The 20424-nt window shown below is 40.1% G+C and overlaps 1 protein-coding gene across 1 annotated transcript; it reads left to right on the forward strand.

Annotated features, from left to right (window-relative positions):
* The first annotated feature begins 582 nt into the window (after positions 1-582).
* Positions 583-8507, forward strand: LOC135627863 (uncharacterized). Its single transcript, XM_065134247.1, has 9 exons — positions 583-971; positions 1911-1975; positions 4266-4314; positions 6091-6185; positions 6353-6438; positions 6547-6606; positions 6695-6776; positions 7825-7938; positions 8010-8507. The coding sequence occupies exons 1-9, from the start codon at positions 785-787 to the stop codon at positions 8178-8180; spliced, it is 909 nt and encodes a 302-aa protein (XP_064990319.1). The 5' UTR covers positions 583-784; the 3' UTR covers positions 8181-8507.
* The last annotated feature ends 11917 nt before the right edge of the window (positions 8508-20424 follow it).

The following is a 20424-nucleotide window of genomic DNA, read 5'->3' on the forward strand; positions in this document are numbered from 1 at the left end:
GTGAATGCTCAACCACTTCGAAATTCAAGTCAATGTTGAATAAAATTATGAAGAGTTGAGTATTTGAGGTGAACCCTTGAGGTTAGTCAGAAGATTGATTTTTATACATACAAATGAAGGTTGATCGTCGTCTTATATAACTTCAAATAATGTAAGAACAAGTAACCATCTCATCCGAATCCAAGGCGTCACCATGATGCAATGCACCATATTATATCAACCCTGACAATGCAAGAACAAACGATCATCCCATCCGAGTCCAAGGTATCGAGTCGATGCAATGCACCATATCATATCAGCCCTGAGGCTACCAGAATATGCTCTATGGTCTGGGAAGAGTAAGCCTTTCCGCAGGTTGATCTCATCATGACGCTCTTAGCTCTAGACATCCACGACGCATCCACACCGCCCATCAATTCGTTGCACGAATCTCAATGACAGTTGCGCTGGACCTGTAGCCCTCACGGGAATGCAATCCCTAACGTTCCACATCCGGATCCGGTAACTAACCCGAGATGTTGTCGGATCCGGTGTCGACGATGGGTCTCGACTCTCCATCCCTCTCGTTATTTCATTCCATCCGTTCGTTTAGTCGACGATTTAATTGGGCGGCTGAGATGTGGATGATGATAGGGAGAAATCGGATCTTCCGAATTAAATAGGTCCCGATCGATCCCTTGATGACGAGATTGGATCCACCGCAGCCGGCGCTCTCCTCTTTTGGGTCATCTCTTTCACCTTTTTCTCGCCCGCGGAGGAGCGTTTTGCCGGCGATCGCGTGCGGATGGTGCGGGCGGAGGAGGCGGCGCGGTTGGATCGGCTCGAGAGCCAGGTCGAGAACGGCGGCGGAGGAGCGGAGGAGTACCTCTGCCTCGTCCGCAAGCTAAAGGCCCGGCGATCCGACAAGGTCCTCAAACACGGCCTCTCGATCTTGAACGACCCCAAGGCCCGATCCAAGCTCGGAGGAGAAGGTTGGTTGAATTTCTTGATTTGGTTATTTTTTCGTGTCCGGACACGACGGAGGCCTTCTTTCCCTTAAACGAGATCGATCTCATGAGAATTCGTGCAGTTCTATTGAGATCTTCTCGTACTTGCTAATGGAGTGACCATGTGGGTGTCACGGCTTGATCATGAGGTTCCAATATCATTTCGTTTAGACCAACTGCAGAGTTATTGGTGCACCTCAGTATATCAATCGAAGTATACTGTTGCTTGTCTGTTAAACAGGTCTTTATGAGTAAAGATCAGAGTTCCACTAGGTCAAATATGTACGGAAAAGTGGCAATTTGGCTCTTCAACTCACGATAGTAGATCCAGTCAACCAACTGAAAAAAAAAAAGAGACTACGGGACAATTGAATGCTAAAGATGCAACCTATGGAAAACTGAGGATTTTATCACAATCAGATATGCAGTATTTAAGGGGAGATTAATTTAATAGCATAATTCTTCTAATCAGTGCTTGGTTATTTTGACATCAGAGAACAAGTCCTATTACTGTCATGAAACAAGTCTTATAAGCAAGTTAATTATTAATGTTGTAATCTTTTTGCCAAGGAAAATGGCCGTTAACCAGATACCTTATTAAGTATCGGGAGTAATGAATCAATTTATGGAACTAATCAAGTTGTGCTGATTAGCCGGTAAAACCAAAGATCTGAACTATGGAGCCTGCCAAGTTTAGGTCATAAAGGAAAAGATAAGCTTAAACATTTTGAACCATGTATTAACCATCATCATCCCATCCCATCCCATCCCATCCCATCCCAGATATTGAGCTAAGAGATCTTTACATAATCAAAATTTGTTATTAGTTTGACGAGGTTGTGTTACTAAAAAAATGGGAAAATAGGAAAGTTCATTTGAGCAACGAGGGAAACAATATTCAGAGCAGTTTCTCTTATTTTGCAGAATGGACCCTATACGAGCAGGTGGCATTTGCTGCTATGGATTGCCAGCAACATGATGTTGCAAAGGTAGGACCACTCTCTCTTTCTCTTGTTGTCAATCTGTCTAACTGTATTTTGCTTTCTACTTTTTTAATGTTCCTCTTACTTATATAGACCTTCTAACCAATGCAACACTTTTCCATGGTGCTTTCAGCAATTTCCATTCTCTTTTTTGCTCAATGAGTGATTCCATGCTTGTTGTGTTTCACCATTGCCAAGTAAAAAAGTTTTTATTCATTTTCAGTTCTTATATAATAAAAAAATCAATAGAAAAGCTAATTGCATGACAAAAACAAATATATTTTAGAGTCCATAAGAATAAATTTTGTTCTTGAATGATTTTTTAGATTTTGTGGATTATTTTCATTGCAGTTGCCTCTTATGGTCTCTGATCCCAAGATATTCACATATTTGTTTCGTTACCTAGAGGTCCTAGTATGCATTAGTATCAGATTGCTAAGTTCCTAATTCATTGACTGATGTAGGAAAATGCCTGAAATAGCACAGAATCAATAATTTAGCACTACAATTTGTTGCTGTAAAAAGAGTGTCTGAAATTAGATATTCACACACCAAGTCCCGAGGTTAATATTATTACTATTATATGGCCTACAATTTATTTGATACTACCACAGACGTTTGTTCACATTTGAGATACATGAACCTCATGTGATAAACGTAAATATTTCTATTGCCCTTTGGTTAGATCAAGGTTCACTAGGTTTTCTATTTGCTGTATTTTATTGATAATAGTCTTGATATATCAATACTTTTATACGCGCCCTTTACTATAACGCTTTGAGTTTTCTTTGACACATGTTCAATTGGTAAATAAATATTCGAGGCCAAACTGTTCCAGAGTGTTTTGTATTTTATTAAAAAACATATTCATGCACAATCTTTAAATTACCAAGACAGCCTAGTCTAAAAGGTTCCCACATTTCTTAGTATGCGGAAGGTCAGATCCATGCAGAATTTGCCTAGCATGTATAAAGGCTATTTCTATGGTTGGTAACCTATAATTCCTACTTTGCAATGTAACAATCTTATTGATGCTCTGTATGCTGTCCTCATACCAACGCTGAATGTTATAGTTTTATTCTGTCAAATGAAGCAAAGTTGTTCAACCAATATTATGCAAGCTTTTAATGGCTGGTAGCCTGGTAGCTTGAAACAAATACTTTCACCTTTCTCATCAAAGTGCTTCCTACTATTAGAGGTTGAGGCTCACTTAAGGATGGTGACACAGGACAACCTAGATGTGAGTGCCTAGGGAATTGGGAATTGAGTTGGTGAAAAAAAGGACAAAACAGAGAGGAGAGTTTCGGTAAAAAGACACAATAAATAGAAAAAATCAGTTCAAGACAACAAAAGTAAGTAACACAAATTAAAACACATACCGACTTTAAGGAGCGAGGAAGACATTGATCCTGTCCTTCTTGACTAGTTTTACTTGATTGTGAAGTTGATTCACTAGTTCTTTTTGCTAGATAGCTCCAACAACTTCAGGTTTTCAATAGTTTGGGGTTTCATAGATCATGTACCATCAAAGAAAAATCTAGGACATCAAGGATTTTCGAGCTTTAGGGATTATGTAATTAGGTGGTAGGATGATTGGGGAAGAGAGGAGAATAAGATATGGCATAGTTAACTTTTTGTTCACTCCAATTCTCTTGATCTCACTTTGGGATAAAGGCTGTGGTGTCACACCAGTTACACATATTATGGTAGAAAAAAATCATTCATCCCTTCATTATTACATCATCCATTCGTTGGAGATGAATGTTCTTAGACCGGGGAGAGTTTGTGGAAATTGAGGCGTCTACACTAGATGCGGAAAGAAGAAAAGCCAACATGATTTTCGATTTGTGATGAACCTAGATTTGGGGTTCAATTTTAATTTAGTCTAGTTACATTTTTCTTTTACTCTGGAAAAAGTTTAGTGCTTTAGAGTGGGTTTTATATAAACTCATAGGCTGCCACATGAAACCATGTCCTATGTTAATTTCCTAATTTGCTCAAGGAGAAGAAAAGGAAGTTAAGTTACAAATGGAGACATCTACCAGAATGTTGCAATTTCAGTTTTAAGTGGTCTAGTCTAACCAGTTACCTCTTGTGAGCATTAGTTAATTTTCCCATGATAATATTTCATAACGATAAATATTCTCATAGAAACGATAATAGCTGGACTCGCAATTAAACCTATTATAATCATTTTATCTCTGAAGCTTGACTATTTAGCTCGCATGGTTAAGGCACTCATCATGTTACTTTGAAATGTAGTTCAATATAATTTGCTTCTTTTTTTCTTTTGCAGGATTGCATTGCAATTCTCTCAAAAGAATTCCCAGGAAGCACAAGGGTTGGTGAGAATCTTCATTGGCAGCATAATTCTGTTTAACATAGAGATTGATTGACCTACATAGAATTGGAAACTTCTGTATGAAGCAAAACATTTAAGTGAATGCATTTGTCTCGTATAGTGAACTAACACATCTTTTCTATAAGTAGATATGTGCCAGAAGTTTGAGATCTTAGACCTTGGTTTGCCACCTAGGATATCTGAAAAGGTTTTCAAGTACCATTATATATTTAGTGACTTATGCTACCATAGTAGACTTTTGCCGTGAAGAGTTAGAAAGTAATAATCATGCTGCTTATTTTACAATGCCTCCAGTTATTTTCATCATTTTAATGAGTTTAAACTTTTTGTTAGTATTTAACTTTTTTCATGAATTGTAATCTTTTGTTATATTTAAGGTCTTTCATGAGTTGAAACTAATTTTTTGATATGAGCTGCACGTTATTGGAAATCAGAAATCCGTTCATATATTATATAACACCTGTTTATCATGAAGATGATTTAAATAGGGTTAGTTTATGAACAGTTACAATTAGTTTTCTTTTCTTTTTTCATCTTGTTGGATGTGGCTTGTCTCCCAAGTGCCAATTCCATCCTTGAAAATTCTTGAAGGGATTTGGATATAGTTAAACTGTATTAAGATGCAGGGAGAAGAAAGACAAGGAGACAAACTATTTTTACTCCATCAAATAATTTTGAATTTAAGGGACCATGACTATATTTAGAGATTATTATGTGAGAACTTTTATTTAGTTGATGGATGCACTTGACATGCTTATCATGGGGAACACTTATTCTTAGGGGTGGTTTTGGCTACTTCTTGCATTAGCTAAGAATATCTCAGCTTGGTTAAATATATAAACAGCTTCTATTATTTGGTAGGATGGTTATATGTGCTAAAAGTTTTGAGAAACAGTGTCGAGTTGCTTAAGCCTTAAGTTGACATAGGGGAATGATATGTGGAAATGACATATTCTTTAATTGTGGCATTGGATGCTATGTTAGACAGTCAGGTGGAACTCATTGATTTTTGTATAAGAACGGACTCCCATTTTAAATGGTCCCATGTTGAAAATGTCAGGGCTGATTTTTGCTCCACTTTGGCAGTATTAGAGTGACCATTCTAGTCTTTTGTGTGAGTTCTAGAAGACAATTTCTATGATTCAAGTACTAAAACTTCTTTCTTTTAAAAATAACTTAATTACAGCCTAATTAAATCAGCCATATACTAATTTCTATCTTGTGACTATCCTTTGGACCATTGGGAATGGACTATAGTCTTTTGCAGTTTGCACTATCTTTTGTTTCGAGATTAATTTTTTGCTCCTTTTTCTTCTTTTTAAGGTGTTGGTTGATGCTAGCACCAGCATGCTTTTGTTGTTACCAATCACATGCCCGGCAGCCATACAACCTGCTTTGCTTTGTACCCTGATAATTTGATATAATGTGAAATTTCTGTAAGCATGAAATTTCATGTTGCATAATCTTAGAGAAAGAATATGAGCAGGAATTGTGAGACTCCATGGAATATATTTCTTGTTAGATGAAACAAGGGAAATGGACACGTTTCCTAGAAAAAACCAACATTTTCTTTTTGTGGTTTATAATTGATGTTTACTGTATTACATCTTTTTATTATTTCTTGAACCTGCAAAAGAGCAATTATTGGAAAAAATGCAAGCTACTATATTTATGAGGTCTATTCCGTATGCTGTTGATTTCTTGCAAAGATTTGTACTATTTATTCTACTAAGCAAATGCTCGATGCAATTATTTCCAGGAAGATTAGAAGGGTTGCTGCTTGAGGCCAAAGGTGCATGGGCCGAAGCAGAAAAAGCTTATGAACGTCTTCTAGAAGACAACCCACTTGATCAAGTACAGTCTTCGTCTATTCTTTTTTAATATTTCTATATGCAAAACATATAAAATTATATCTTAGTTTTATGGTTTTCTTTTTTATTGATTTTGTGTTTGGCTGATATGGCTTAGTTATGATTTCTTGAGCAATGACTTAAAGAAAGTGTAAGCCCCATTCCATGCAGTTAATCCACAAAAGAATGGTGGCTATAGCGAAAGCACAAGGAGATTTATCAGCTGCTGTCAATTTACTCAATAAATACTTAGAAATGTAAGAACTGTATACAGGCTTATATACTATTATCTGAATATGTTTTGTTCTTTGTGTTGAAAATGTTTTAAAAGGTAATGTATTGCTAATTGTTGGATCTCATATCAGATTCATGGCAGATCATGATGCTTGGAGAGAACTGGCTGAAATCTACATGTCTCTACAGATGTAAGTTATCTTGATTGACATTCTTGGAATAATATCTAACACGTTCTACTGTCCATAAAATATCTTCATTGCTTCTTATTCTAATTAGGTATAAGCAAGCAGCCTTTTGTTATGAGGAGCTGATACTATCTCAACCAACAGTTCCTCCATATCATCTAGCTTATGCAGAGGCAAGTGGCCTACTACTAGTGTCTTAGATAATAGCTTATTTAAGGTTTTTGTATTGCTCTTCTTCAATAAACTGGTTGTTCATCATGCAGCTAATATTCTTTAATTAATGAATTCTTCTTCTTTTCTTTTATTTCTATCATCTGACAATGTAGTTCCTCCATCTTTTATTTCTAACATATGAGACAATTTGGAAATGGGACAAATTATTCATTTGGCTGTTTAATGGTTTTGTTATGATGAATAGGTCAAGAAGTTTTTTTTTTCTTTGAAGAATTATTGTCTTTTTTTTTCTTCTAATTTTTAGGATTGATTTTGTAAGAGCATACCTTTTTTGGGTTGGAGGGTGTCTCAAATAATGTCTTTTACATATCCACATAGTTAATTAACTTTTTCGGAAATGATAGAATGCAAAAATGTCTTTGTACATGACAGGAAAATTTCCCCATGAAGACCTATATAATTATTGGGTGAGAGGTGATTTTTTCTTGCATCTTGGTGCATTTTAAACAGTAAAGCATTGGTTACTATGATGGTGATAAGGTAGTAGGCATCAAGTTGCTATAGAATGGTGGAAAGTTTGTGATTTTTGTTTTTTTGTAAAAGAACGTGTGTTCAAATCAAAGTTTGCATAAATATGGTTTAGATACACCTTCAGATTTAGCAAAATTTTCCGGCAAATGAGCTCGGTAATTACAAGTCCTAGGAACCTTACTGGTCTCAGCCAGTTGATGACAATCAGACAAAATGTCCATTAAAGACGAAGGAGTTCCCATGTATCTATTTAAATTGTTCAGAATCTCATGGATATAGTCTAGTATGTGAGTTGCTTTAAGGTTATTGTCATCCTCTCAGCTCAATAGAATCAGGTCCTCTTAGGCTTACAAGTTCCCTAACCTGGCAATCAGGTTGACATAAGAGGTGCTTTGGTGGATTTCAAACTGTGTCCATATACATTTTCTCAGCAATTCAATTTCTTTTACAGCATATCTTGAGGGCATCAAGTTAAGTTTTACATGGTTTACCATTCTCAAGACATTGATTCAACAGGTTCTTTATACCATTGGTGGCTTGGAAAATCTTCAGACAGCTAAAAAGTACTATGCATCCACCATTACCTTGACTGGAGGAAAGAACACCAGAGCTCTCTATGGTGTATGCTTGGTAAGAATGTTCTTGATAACCCGAGACATTTTCGCCACAATCATTCTGATCCACGCTCTAAATGTCTCCAGTGTAGTATTGCCATCAATCAGCTAACGAAAGGACGGAACAAGGAAGAGAAAGAGGGTTCCAACCTGCAATCTCTAGCGGCAGAGGCCTTGCAGAGGGACTACAAAGAGAGGGCTCCTAAGAAGCTGCCTCTTGTCATCAGCATGCTGAAGAACATGAAACTGAACTCCTGATTCTGTGTTTTTCTACAGATTCCTTGGTTGCTTTAATTAACGTGATGGTCATTATCTGTATTCTATCATTTGAGGGATTTCTTATCCTCTTTCCCGTTTGGACCAGTGTGGTATGTATACTGTCAGCTCGTAGATCATGTTTTAGTACTTCAACTAGGTTATCGTGCCGTTGCCAGCGAAGAATCGTTATATTTATAACAGCATTGTTTAGACATAATAAGCTGGAGTGTGGTGTGCCATTAAAGGTGTGCCACAGGTAAATCATTGGAATACAAGCAGCTGTTCTTAATTTTGATTTTTATAATGAAATTTATTTTTTAGGCTTGAGATTGACGGTATAAATGATTTGGTATAGTGTTGAGTTATCACGAATTTAGTTGGTTTTGTTTAAGTCGTGTGGTATTCTTGTGTGTTCGTCTGTAAAGGGTCAATCTCTTCAAAACCTCAAAAGGTTAATTTCCTTAAAATCTTTTATGATTTTTTAAAGATTTTAAAGATTTATAAAAGAGAAGATTTGAGATTTCACAAATAATCATTTTAGCAAACAGTTGATAAATAATATAAATTATAAATATATATTTTGTAAACTATGAACGATTGTATGGTCCAAAATGATCTATTACGATCAAAAGTTTTCACAAATATTCATATTAGAATGAGGTAGTAAATCAACCTTAAATACTATTCCAAAGATCCATCCAATTATGTGTTACTTTGGTAGCTTTCAGGTACTATGTTGGTTGATATTTTTCATCATTCTACAAAACTAGAAAACCCTCAAGATGGCTATTTGAATGGTCTGTTTTTTAGCACTTTAGTCTCTGCAGGATAAATAAAGATAATCTACATTTACAAGTCTAAAACGACCACAAAAGCCAATCAAAATAGGGTTGGCAAGCCTATTGTAAACCCTCTATATGCTGTGCAAAACATCAACAAAATTGAAAGACATAAACATACATAAGTATTACATCGAACACCCTATTTACAGCTTTGTCTGTGACATTCTCCCCTACTTATTTTTTTAACGTCCTTGTCAAAGCCTTGGTGAGGACGTCAAAACCTTGGTGACGTTGCATCTCCTTATCATTATTGAATTTTTAATATTATGCTCTAGTTGCAAAGCTCTCAATTACTCTTCATTGTAGTTGTTGAGTAGTCAAATTTTGATTCATCATGTTGTTTTAACTCATCAATGACTTTAACTTTAGTGTTGGGTTGGCTGAGTTGTATTGATCATTGTTAGTTCCTAGGAATCATTCACATGAAGGAAAAGACATTCTTTATTATGCGTTAGTATCTCAAATGTCTCATGTCGTTTGAATTGGGTAGATACTTATTAGAGCTTTAGAGAGCATCGTCTTGTAGACTTTGAAGTTTTTAAGATCTTTCCTCTACAAAATTTTTATACTAATTTATCTTCTACTTACTTATCGCCTCCAAATAGGTATGCATCAATTCCACTTTCAATTAATATTCTATTAGAAAATAAAGTAGATAATTTACTCTCAATAACACCGATCACCATTGGTGAGGATTTGACAACTGTTGTATTCCATTAGGTTTCTTCAAGGGGTCTTTGAACCTATGTAGAGCTCCTTTACTAGATAAATAAGAAAACTATGGTACTTGATTTCACCCATTCTCTTAAGAGTTGAGAAGACAAATGTTACTCGACTTTGCCCGCCTCATCGAGGGTTGTACTTCATACATCGAGCTGGTTATTAGCCTTCACTTGCTCTTTGCTCACACTTTCAAAGTATCCGAAGTGGTTGCACTCCTTTCATTAAGTTAATTATTGCAATTTACCTTCTTATTGCTATCAAACTGCTAAAATGAAAGAAATTTTGCCCGAAAAGAGTAAAATTTTATTTGGACTTAGAGCAAGTCTCTAGTAGTTTTGGTCACTTTTGGGACTATACCATCTTTTCCATCATTTTTGTCCCCTACTCCTTTGAGTAGAAAATGTATAGTACCGCGTACTGCTTACTTCGTTCCTTAGTCAAGCCCTTCTGCATTAACCCAAAGCCCTCCACTTTTGACTATTTTAATGAGAAGCATATGGACACCGATCTTATCATGTTCCTTAGCATTTACCCTTCAGTCTTATCTCAGTACTTAGAGTTTGCCTCTGCATTCTCTTCCTCCTTAATCCCTTTCACGATTAAGCGCTATCCTTCCATGAGAGCAAGGATCGATGACTTTATGGAAGTCCCGCCTTTATGATATTATGACACTACCATGCCCATGACCCTACTATCCGTCGTCTCATATTTGTGCCCCTTTATTTGCGATATGTAGATCCGCCTTTACGCAATGTTATATTTCTCTAAGTCCACCTTCATTCTAATCGATACTTGATTTTGGGTAGCTAAGTCCATCTAGACTCATTATCGCTTCCTTGCCCCTTTCAACAATCTACTTCAATACCTTTGTGTTCTCCAAGTAATTCCCCTTAATCGATGAAAAGACAAACTGCAACTTTCACGCATGGCCTCTGCCATTATGTTGTAGGGTTAGTATCTATTTTGTTCTCCTTTGGTATTAACGTTCATTTACTCGATCTTATCCTTTGACTTACTTGGCTCCCTTAAGCAAATATGAGCTATAGAGTAATCTAACTCTCCAACCGCTCTGATAATACCCCTATATGATCAAGTCCCCCTATGAGACTCACTAGTACTTGCACTTAGAATTCTCCTTTGGTGGTACACATCCCACATATGCGGATGATCAAGGCTTTCATTTAATGTAAAATTTGATACACACATGCATTTGCAGTACTATAACATTTACTCCTTGAATCTATAGCCCTTCTTGTCGTCATATTATTTGCCGAAGTAGAGCTCCTAATAGCTCCCAATCATACATCCATATGATCTAGTCTCTCGTGGGACTTCTCTCATATGTGTCATATTACCTCGAATTGTTTCACCATAATTTGCTATATCATATTGCCTCTTAGTGACATCTCCATTATATTTTGATTTTATGGGATGAACTCGGATTGCGATCTCTCTATGTGGAGGCTCTGCTAACATATTGCAGGGCCTCTACTACCTCCAACTATGTTTGCTCCTTTGTCAATTGACCTTCATCCATCAACTCTTGGGTCATACTTGGATAAAGTGTAGCTCTAGGAGAGTATATCACCTAGCAGCTCTTAAAGTTCACCAACTTTACTAAAATTGGTGCATCACTATCTGGATCGTGAGCCTCTGCCTCCTTAACACAATCTCTACTATGCACCACTTTCTTCGTGAGAACTTGAATTGTAGCACTATGTCACATTCTTCAAGAGTACTTGCATTTGTGTCCTCTTACCTTGTGACAAGGTATTCTAACCCCAACTTCGCCATCACAATTTGAGTGGCCTTAGCTCCTCTATCAAATGCTTCGCTGAGATAAGTTGTGTGTGCCTCGAAGCTCCCTTCAACTTTGGCACCATGCAAATAAGTTTGCTCCATCAGAACGAGAGACCTATGGAATAATATGATCTTACCCTTGCCTCTATAAAAGTTATGTCATTGACCTCTGTCCAAGGAAAGCTTTGTACATTTACTCCATGCTTCGTCTTCTATGTCGACTTCCTTTATACAGCTTGGTCACTTCATTAAGTTTCACCCAAATTATCCTGCTCCTCGGTTTACATTGAGTTAATAGTGACCTTCGTGCCCACCATTCCACTAATCAACCATTCGTTAAGTCTGATTTCTATATTGACTCTAAGTGTATCTTTATTTGGTATTATTTTGGGTTGCTCCCCCACTTGATCTTACAATGCATCTACCAATATATCACCTCATGCATCTACCAATATATCAGATCATATGATGACTCATCACTACTCGCTCGGTTTGTTGAGCTTTATAAAGTTATTATCTTGAGGTACCCTCTCATCAACATGTGCTGTTCGTTGCATATAATTCTCTCTCTAGACAATTGATACTTATTCCTCCTAGATATATGTCATGTTAGAGTAATTTTTCTCTTCACATCATTCCCTTTAGAAGTTTCGAAGACCATCATTCTCTTGTACTACTTTGTCTTGCTAAACAAACTATGCATTATTCCATCATTGTGAACACAACACTTGCTAGATTACGATTTTTCGCCAATATAGCCCTCACTACGCCTCTCAAGGCCTGATAACATGCTGAACTTACTATATACTTCAACCTCCTACAAACATATCCTTCCCATATTAAATAGAAAGTTTCAATACTTCATGACATTGAGTTTTGGCTAACCTGGGATGGCCACAAATAGTCCATTGTCCGCATACAAAGTCCTTACATAAGTATCAAATTCTTTGAGTTAACAAATCTCTTCATTTATATGAGTTTTGTATAACTCTTTCGATCATCGAGCAACCCATCCCTCCTTGCATAGTCTCATTATTTGCGAAATACTCTGCTTGCCTTGAACACCATCAAATTTAGTTGCTAACATCAAACTGTAGATCGAACTGAGTTATCCCAACTTTTATGCGCTATGCATTCTTCTCATCTCGTTTGTCCTCGTGGTGCCTCTCGTGTGAAGGGTTGATCATTTCCCTGAATGCCAATCTTAAATAATTACTCCTTTGGGTGACTCCGTTCTTTATATCTTTATGCTTATTTTTCTTAAACAATCATGTATGTTAATTGCCCTTAATGCAACTTCGCTAGGTCTCCCACATTTTTATGCCAAGTGTTTCTAAGTATGTTTATCTCGCTTTGATACTATCTATCATAGACTTAGCTAGTTTTGGCTAAGTCGTACGGTACCCTTGCGTATCCATCCGTAAAGGGTCAAGCTCTCCTAAATCTCTTATGATATCTTAAAAGACATTCTAAAGAGAAGAGGGGTTAGAAAAAGTATTTAATTTAGGATATCATAAGTAACTATTTTAGCAAACACTTGATGGACAATGCAAATTATAAATAAAGACTTCGCAGAACGATCAAGTGACAAATGATCCAAGGTGGTTCATTACGACCAAAAGTCCCCAAGTGTCTACATGACACTACTGTGAAATAAGACAACAACTAGCCCTAGATACTACTCAGAAGGCTCATCCAATCATGTGCCACTCAAGTAGCTCTTGGGTGTTATGTCGACAGACATTGCATCACTAGAGCTAAAAAAATCTTAAAACGATTACTTGGATAGTATATTTTTAGACAGTTTTATCTATATACGATGACGATGACGACACATAACTTATATTTATAAGCCTAAAACAATCACAAAAGTCAATCAAAATGAAACTATCAAGCCTACTATAAACTGTCTATATGTTTACAAAATATAAATAAAATCGAAAAATATAAATATACATTAGTATTATATCAAACTCAAATAAGCTTTCGGTCTCATTTAAGATAATAGCACAGTATCGTGGTACTTAAGCTTCGTTTTGCAGTAGCTTCGGTTTTGCTGTCGGATCCAGCAACTCATTTCTACACTTGCATGCATAGAAAAATATGACTGCTTAGCGGATAGCCATTGATTAAAAACCTAGTGAAAAAAGAAATGCGAAATACCATAGAAATATTCCGTACAACAACAGTTCTTCTGACCATTAATAATTTTCACTGGCTAAGTCATGGCAGGAAATTAATTATATGCAAGAAAAAAAAAAAAGGGAGTGTGAGCATCAGCAAAGAAATGTGGAGTCGATGTCTTCTTATTCTTCTAGTGCAATTGCTTTTGCACACTGTGATATTTCTTCAAGTATTCTTCGGTTCTGCTTTTACTGGCATATGCTTCTTTTCTGCAAAATTCTCGGGTTGACTTATTGGATTCTTCTTTCCACCATAGCACAATTATATTTGTTGGAGTGAGAGTTCTTGAGGAAGACTACATGCGAGCCACATGCTCCGAGAGCGAGCAAGAAAGAGTTGGAATGGCTCAAGAAACTTCGTCTTGCACTCGGACTGCACCGACTTAATCTTGCAAGAGAAGGGGGTCGGCCTCTTCAGCCGGTTCTTGAATCCGTCCCCGGCCAAGAACCGGAAGAGGTGCGGCCTTGCGCCGCCCGAAGAATGCGTCCGAGTCTTTGGCGGCGCGGCTCAGCGAATGCTGCCTCCTCTCCCCGCCTGCTTCTAGAGCTCATTCCGCCTCCGTTCCTGCTGTCTGATAAGTGGATGAGATTTCCCTAACTGTTGAGGAAATCTCTCTACTCTGTTGAGGGAAATCCTCTAACCCGTTGAGGAAACTTCTCCTTCTAACCTGTATATAAAGACGGAGGATATGTCAATAACATTCAACTTCTTCTTCTACAACTCATTTATCTCTTTATTTTAACATGGTATCAGAGCAGGTTCTCTTGGCGACAGCAGCATCGCCATGTGTTAGCCAAGCGGCCACAGTAGCACGCTGCCTCAAGCGGAGTCATTGAAGAAGCACCAAGACACGGATTCAGAGCCAGTGCTAACCGGTCTTGCTTTTCTTCGCCGGCCTTGCTCCCTCTCCTATTTGCTGCCTACAGCAGACACTCTCCGTCGCCGTCACGCAAGGAGGAAAACATTCTCTCCTCAATAGCAGTGAACGGCGAACAACGGTGTCTTCCTCGCTTCCCGGCCAGTAGCAGTCGCAACTGCTGCACCTTCCTCTTCCTTCTTCGTCGCCGGAAGGACAACGTGGTCCTTCAGCCCCACGTTGGGCAGCACCAGAGAAGACATCAGCCGCCTCCTGCACTTCTCCGGCCAGTAGCAGTCGCAACTGCTGCATCTTCCTCTATCGCAGTAGCCGCCTCCTGCACTTCTCCGGCCAGTAGCTGTCGCAACTGCTGCATCTTCCTCTACCGCAGCAGCTTTCGCTGTCGTTTCCCTCTACACAACGGCGCCTCCTCAACGGCGGTGTCTTCCTCCTCAATAGCGACGAACGGCGAACGACGGTGTCTTTCTCGCGTCTTCCTCCTTCGCTGTCGCAGCCACTTCCCGGCCAGCAGCAGCCGCAACCGCTGCATCTTCCTTCCTCTATCGCAGCAGCTTTCATTGCCGCTTTTCTCTATACACCTAATTGCTACAGATTTCTCTCACTGCAGTTTCCTTGAGTACTGCTGCAGATTTTTGCGGTCATTTTCCGGCGAACCGCAGTCTTGAGTACCGCTGTAGTTTTTCGCAGCCATCTTCCGGCGAACTACAGCCTCTACAATCTGCTGCAGCAAGCAGCAATCCACAGCAGCGAACTGCAGTCTTGAGTACCGCTGCAGTTTTTGCAGCCATCTCCCGGCGAACTGCAGTCCCTACAATCTGCAGCAGCAAGCAGCAATCCACAACAGCTGCCGGCAGCTTTTGGCACTGTTGTAGATTGCTCAATCTGCTACAGCAAGCAATCTATAGCAGCAGCCCCCTCCCTCATTCTCCACCTTGTGTGACCTGAGTATCACACAAGGTTCGCTGCCTTCTTCTAAAAAAAAAAAAAAAAAAAAAAAAAAAAAGAAAGAAGGAAAATGTCTTCGTTCACTTCTTCTGATGTTTCAGTTCCTGTAGGGACTCCCACTTCTTGTTCTTCTACAGGGCTTATCTCCATCAATGCTGCCACGCTAATCCCCTTTAAGTTATCAAAGGGTGGCAACTATGCGTCCTGGCGAGCTCAATTCTCTAATCTTTTATTTGGATATGATTTGTTAGGTTACGTTGATGGTTCTTTCAGTTGTCCTCCGGCCATGCTCAACATCCCCGGTGATCCTAATCCAGTACCCAATCCAGCTCACAAACTGTGGCTACGTCAAGATCGTCTCATTCTCCAAGCCATTCAAGCTTCAGTTGCTGGATCCGTTGCTCCCTTGATATCTTTATGTGTGACAGCTGCCGATGCATGGTCTAAACTGCAAACCACCCTGGCAAATCGTTCGCGTACTCGCAAGCTCAGTCTTCTATCCAAGCTTATGGAGACAAAACAAGAGGGAAGTACTATCTCTGATTATTTACAACTTATCAAGGTTATCATCGATGACTTGGCCTTGATAGGTCATTTCCTATGTGATGAAGAGGTTGTCATTCATACCCTCAATGGTCTCGACACCGACTACAAAGAATTGGCTGCTGCAATTCGGGCACGCGACTCGTCAATCTCTTTTGAAGATCTCTATGATAAGTTGACTGACTACGAGATGTCTTTGAAGCGTGCGGACAAACTGCCTGGATCAACTGTCACAGCTCAAGTCAGTCACAAGTCTAAACGGAAGAACACTCGGTACTCACCGAACATCACCCAAGGTTTGGCTACTACGCCTCTTGATTCTGTGAGTTCCATGCAACACCCCTCCTATCCTCCTAGTCATCCCTTCTCGCAAAGTGGCGACTCCAGCCATCATCCGTCTTGGCGTCCTGCCCTACCGAGCCATCAGAGACGGGTCGTTTGCCAACTGTGTGACAAAGTCGGCCATTCCGCTAAAGTTTGCCGGTCTCGTCTCCGCCTCCCTACTCCATCACACTGGCCACAGGCAAATCTCCTAACTACTCCGACACCTAGCCAGTCCAACTGGATTGTCGACTCTGGTGCCTCTCATCACATCACCGCTGATCTTCAGAATTTGTCTCTTCACAATCCCTATGGCGGCAATGAAGATATCATCATCGGTGATGGTAAAGGACTTTCTATAACTCATACTGGTTCCACAACGCTTAATTCTGACTCTAATACATTTACTCTCGATGATGTTTTATGCGCCCCTCGTATTAAACGCAACCTCATTTCTGTTTCTCAATTTTGCAAACATAACAATACTTCCATTGAATTCTTTCCTGATTCATTTCTTGTTAAGGATTTGAGCACGGGGGCATCATTGGTCCAAGGCCCGAATAAAGACAACATTTATGAATGGCCGTCAGCCTCTCGAATGACCCAGCCCACTGTTCATTCTTCTGTTGCGGCTCCAGTTGATGTGTGGCATCGTCGGCTTGGCCATCCCTCACCCTTTATTCAGCAGAAATTATTATCTTGTCACTCTCTTCCTCTTTTTAAGTCCCCTAATTCTATGATGCATTGTGATGCTTGTCTTAGTAATAAGAGTCATCGGCAGCCTTTTGGTTCATCTTCAATTTCCTCCTCTAAACCTTTTGAAATTATATATACTGATGTTTGGGGTCCTGCTCCAATCTTATCTTTTGATAAGTTTCGATTTTATGTTATTTTTGTAGATCACTTCTCCAAGTACACATGGATATATCCTCTTTCTCATAAATCTGACGTTTCTCGCGTTTTTTCCACTTTCCAGAAGTTGGTCGAAAACTATTTTCAGTCTACCATTAAAACAGTCTACTCTGATAGTGGCGGTGAATATCAAGCCCTGGCGTCTCATCTCTCAGCTTGTGGCATTCAACACCTCAAGTCTCCTCCACATACTCCTCAACTAGTTGGTTCTGCCGAACGCAAACATCGGCATATAGTAGAAACTGGACTCACACTTTTACATCAGGCTTCCATGCCTTCAACTTTCTGGACAGCAGCCTTTCAAACTGCTGTCTACCTAATTAATCGGATGCCTACACCAGTTCTACAACACCAGTCCCCCTTTGACACACTGTTCCACAAACCCCCTAACCTTCGTAAACTCCGCGTGTTCGGTTGTTTATGTTATCCTTGGTTACGTCCCTATGCCTCTCATAAGTTAACATCCCGATCTTCTCCTTGCGTCTTTATTGGTTACTCACTTGACCATAATGCTTTCCGCTGCTATAATCTCCACACTCACAAAATCTTTGTATCACGTCACGTTATCTTTGTTGAGTCTAACTTTCCTTTCCAAACCCTTCCATATCCTGCCATACGGACCACTTCACTATCTCACTGGAGTATACCTTCGGATCAATCGGACGAGCCTCCCATGTCTTCGTCTACTTCCTCCCCTCCTGATCCGCACTATATCACTCCAGTTCAACACTTGCCCATTTCCTCTGTTCCTACTCCACTCCACTCTTCTCCAATTGATGGGGCAATATGTTCCGAAACACAACCATCCTCTTTACCTCCTTCTCGCCCAAGTGCCCCTGACGTGTCTCCACTTGACCCGGCTTGTGCCACTGATCCTCACCCAACATTACCTCCTAATCCTGTCATCTCCAATCATCCTATGACCACTCGCTCTAAGCATGGTATTTTTAAACCTCGTCAAGTACTTAACCTACAAGCTGTCATGAATTCCTCATCCCCCAACATTGAACCCACCACCTTCACTCAAGCCCAAAAATCTCCGCATTGGCGTATTGCCATGAGCGAGGAATATAATGCCCTCCTCCATAATTCAACATGGGATCTAATTCCTTTTCATCCTTCACAAAACATCATCGGGTGTAAGTGGGTCTTTAGAATTAAGCGGAACCCAGATGGCTCAGTTGCTCGATATAAGGCACGCCTGGTCGCCAAAGGGTTCCATCAACGACCTGGAGTTGATTTCACTGAGACGTTTAGTCCTGTTGTTAAACCCACTACAATCCGGCTTATCTTGAGTCTGGCTACCACTAAAGGCTGGCAATTACGACAATTGGATGTTAATAATGCCTTCCTACAGGGATCTCTATCTGAAGATGTTTTTATGCAACAACCCCCCGGTTTTACTCATCCTCAGTATCCACAGCATGTTTGCAAACTTCGGAAAGCCATTTATGGACTTCGTCAGGCTCCGAGAGCTTGGTACACTCAACTTAGCTCATTTTTGACTTCTGTCGGCTTTCTTAACTCCAAATCTGACGCTTCGTTGTTTCTGCGACATCATCATGGAAACACAATGTATATTCTAGTATATGTGGATGATATTATTGTCACAGGCAACAATCCCGCCAGCATCCAAGCGTTCGTCAGACAGCTGGCAGCTCGATTCTCGCTTAAGGATCTCGGACCCTTGAGCTACTTTTTGGGCGTCGAAGCTACCTTCACATCTTCCGGTCTCCTTTTATCACAACGCAAGTACATTCAAGATTTGTTATTAAAGACAAACATGCAGGATGCAAATGCAGTTACAACCCCCATCTCTACTAGCGGTTCTCTCAAATTATCAGATGGAAGTCCTGCTACGGAACCCACTCAATACCGCCAAGTTGTTGGCTCTTTACAATACTTAGCTCTCACGCGTCCAGACATCTCATTTGCTGTGAACAAATTATCACAGTTTATGCAGCAACCATCTACTCTACACTGGTCTGCGGTCAAGAGACTTCTACGATATCTTAAAGGGACTCTAAATCATGGACTCTTTTTTCGTAAACACTCTCCACTTCGTCTTCATGCATTTGCCGATGCTGATTGGGCGGGCAACCTTGATGATAGAACATCCACATCGGGGTATATTATCTTCCTTGGTGCTCATCCAATCAGTTGGAGTTCTAAGAAGCAAAAGACAGTCGCCCGGTCTACAACTGAAGCTGAATACCGTGCCATTGCCGCTACCACTGCAGAACTCAATTGGATCACGAATCTTCTCCAGGAACTCAACATCGATTCCACTCCTACAATATATTGTGATAATATTGGAGCTACCTATCTGTGCGCTAATCCGGTATTCCACTCCCGCATGAAACATATTGCTATTGACTTTCACTTTGTACGTGATCAAGTTGTCCGCCGTCAACTCCGTGTTTCTCATGTTCATACAGTTGATCAATTGGCCGACTCACTTACGAAGCCTATAGCTCGTAAGCTGTTTGCATTACATCAGTCCAAGATTGGCCTCCTTGATAGGAGCACCATCTTGCGGGGGCATGATAAGTAGATGAGATTTCCCTAACTGTTGAGGAAATCTCTCTACTCTGTTGAGGGAAATCCTCTAACCCGTTGAGGAAACTTCTCCTTCTAACCTGTATATAAAGACGGAGGATATGTCAATAACATTCAACTTCTTCTTCTACAACTCATTTATCTCTTTATTTTAACACTGTCCTCCATCTCCGGAAGGGATGCTGCAGCGCGGAAACTCCGGAGCGCCGAGGCTGACACGTGGGCCAATTGAAGGTGACAGCGGTGAAAGGATGAGCAGGGCCTCCGACGAAGGCCGAGATGGCGGTGGTGGGGGTTTGGCGGGAGCGAAATGAGACGGGGAGAACGAGGAGGCTAGCTAGGTGCCACGTTTGGCGGCCGCGGAACAACGGAGGATGGCCGGAAGGGACGCACTGCAGTCCCAACCAAGGAAGGAAGATGCAGAGGCGGAGCCCAAGAAACGGGAATTCTTGGGCGGCGGCTACCTGTTCGACGAAAGGCCGGCGACCAAGTCTGAGGCGTACAAGGGCGGGCACCGCACCAAGGAGGAGTGGAGCGG

Source organism: Musa acuminata, chromosome BXJ2-11 (assembly GCF_036884655.1).
Source record: "Musa acuminata AAA Group cultivar baxijiao chromosome BXJ2-11, Cavendish_Baxijiao_AAA, whole genome shotgun sequence".
Taxonomy (NCBI): domain Eukaryota; kingdom Viridiplantae; phylum Streptophyta; class Magnoliopsida; order Zingiberales; family Musaceae; genus Musa; species Musa acuminata.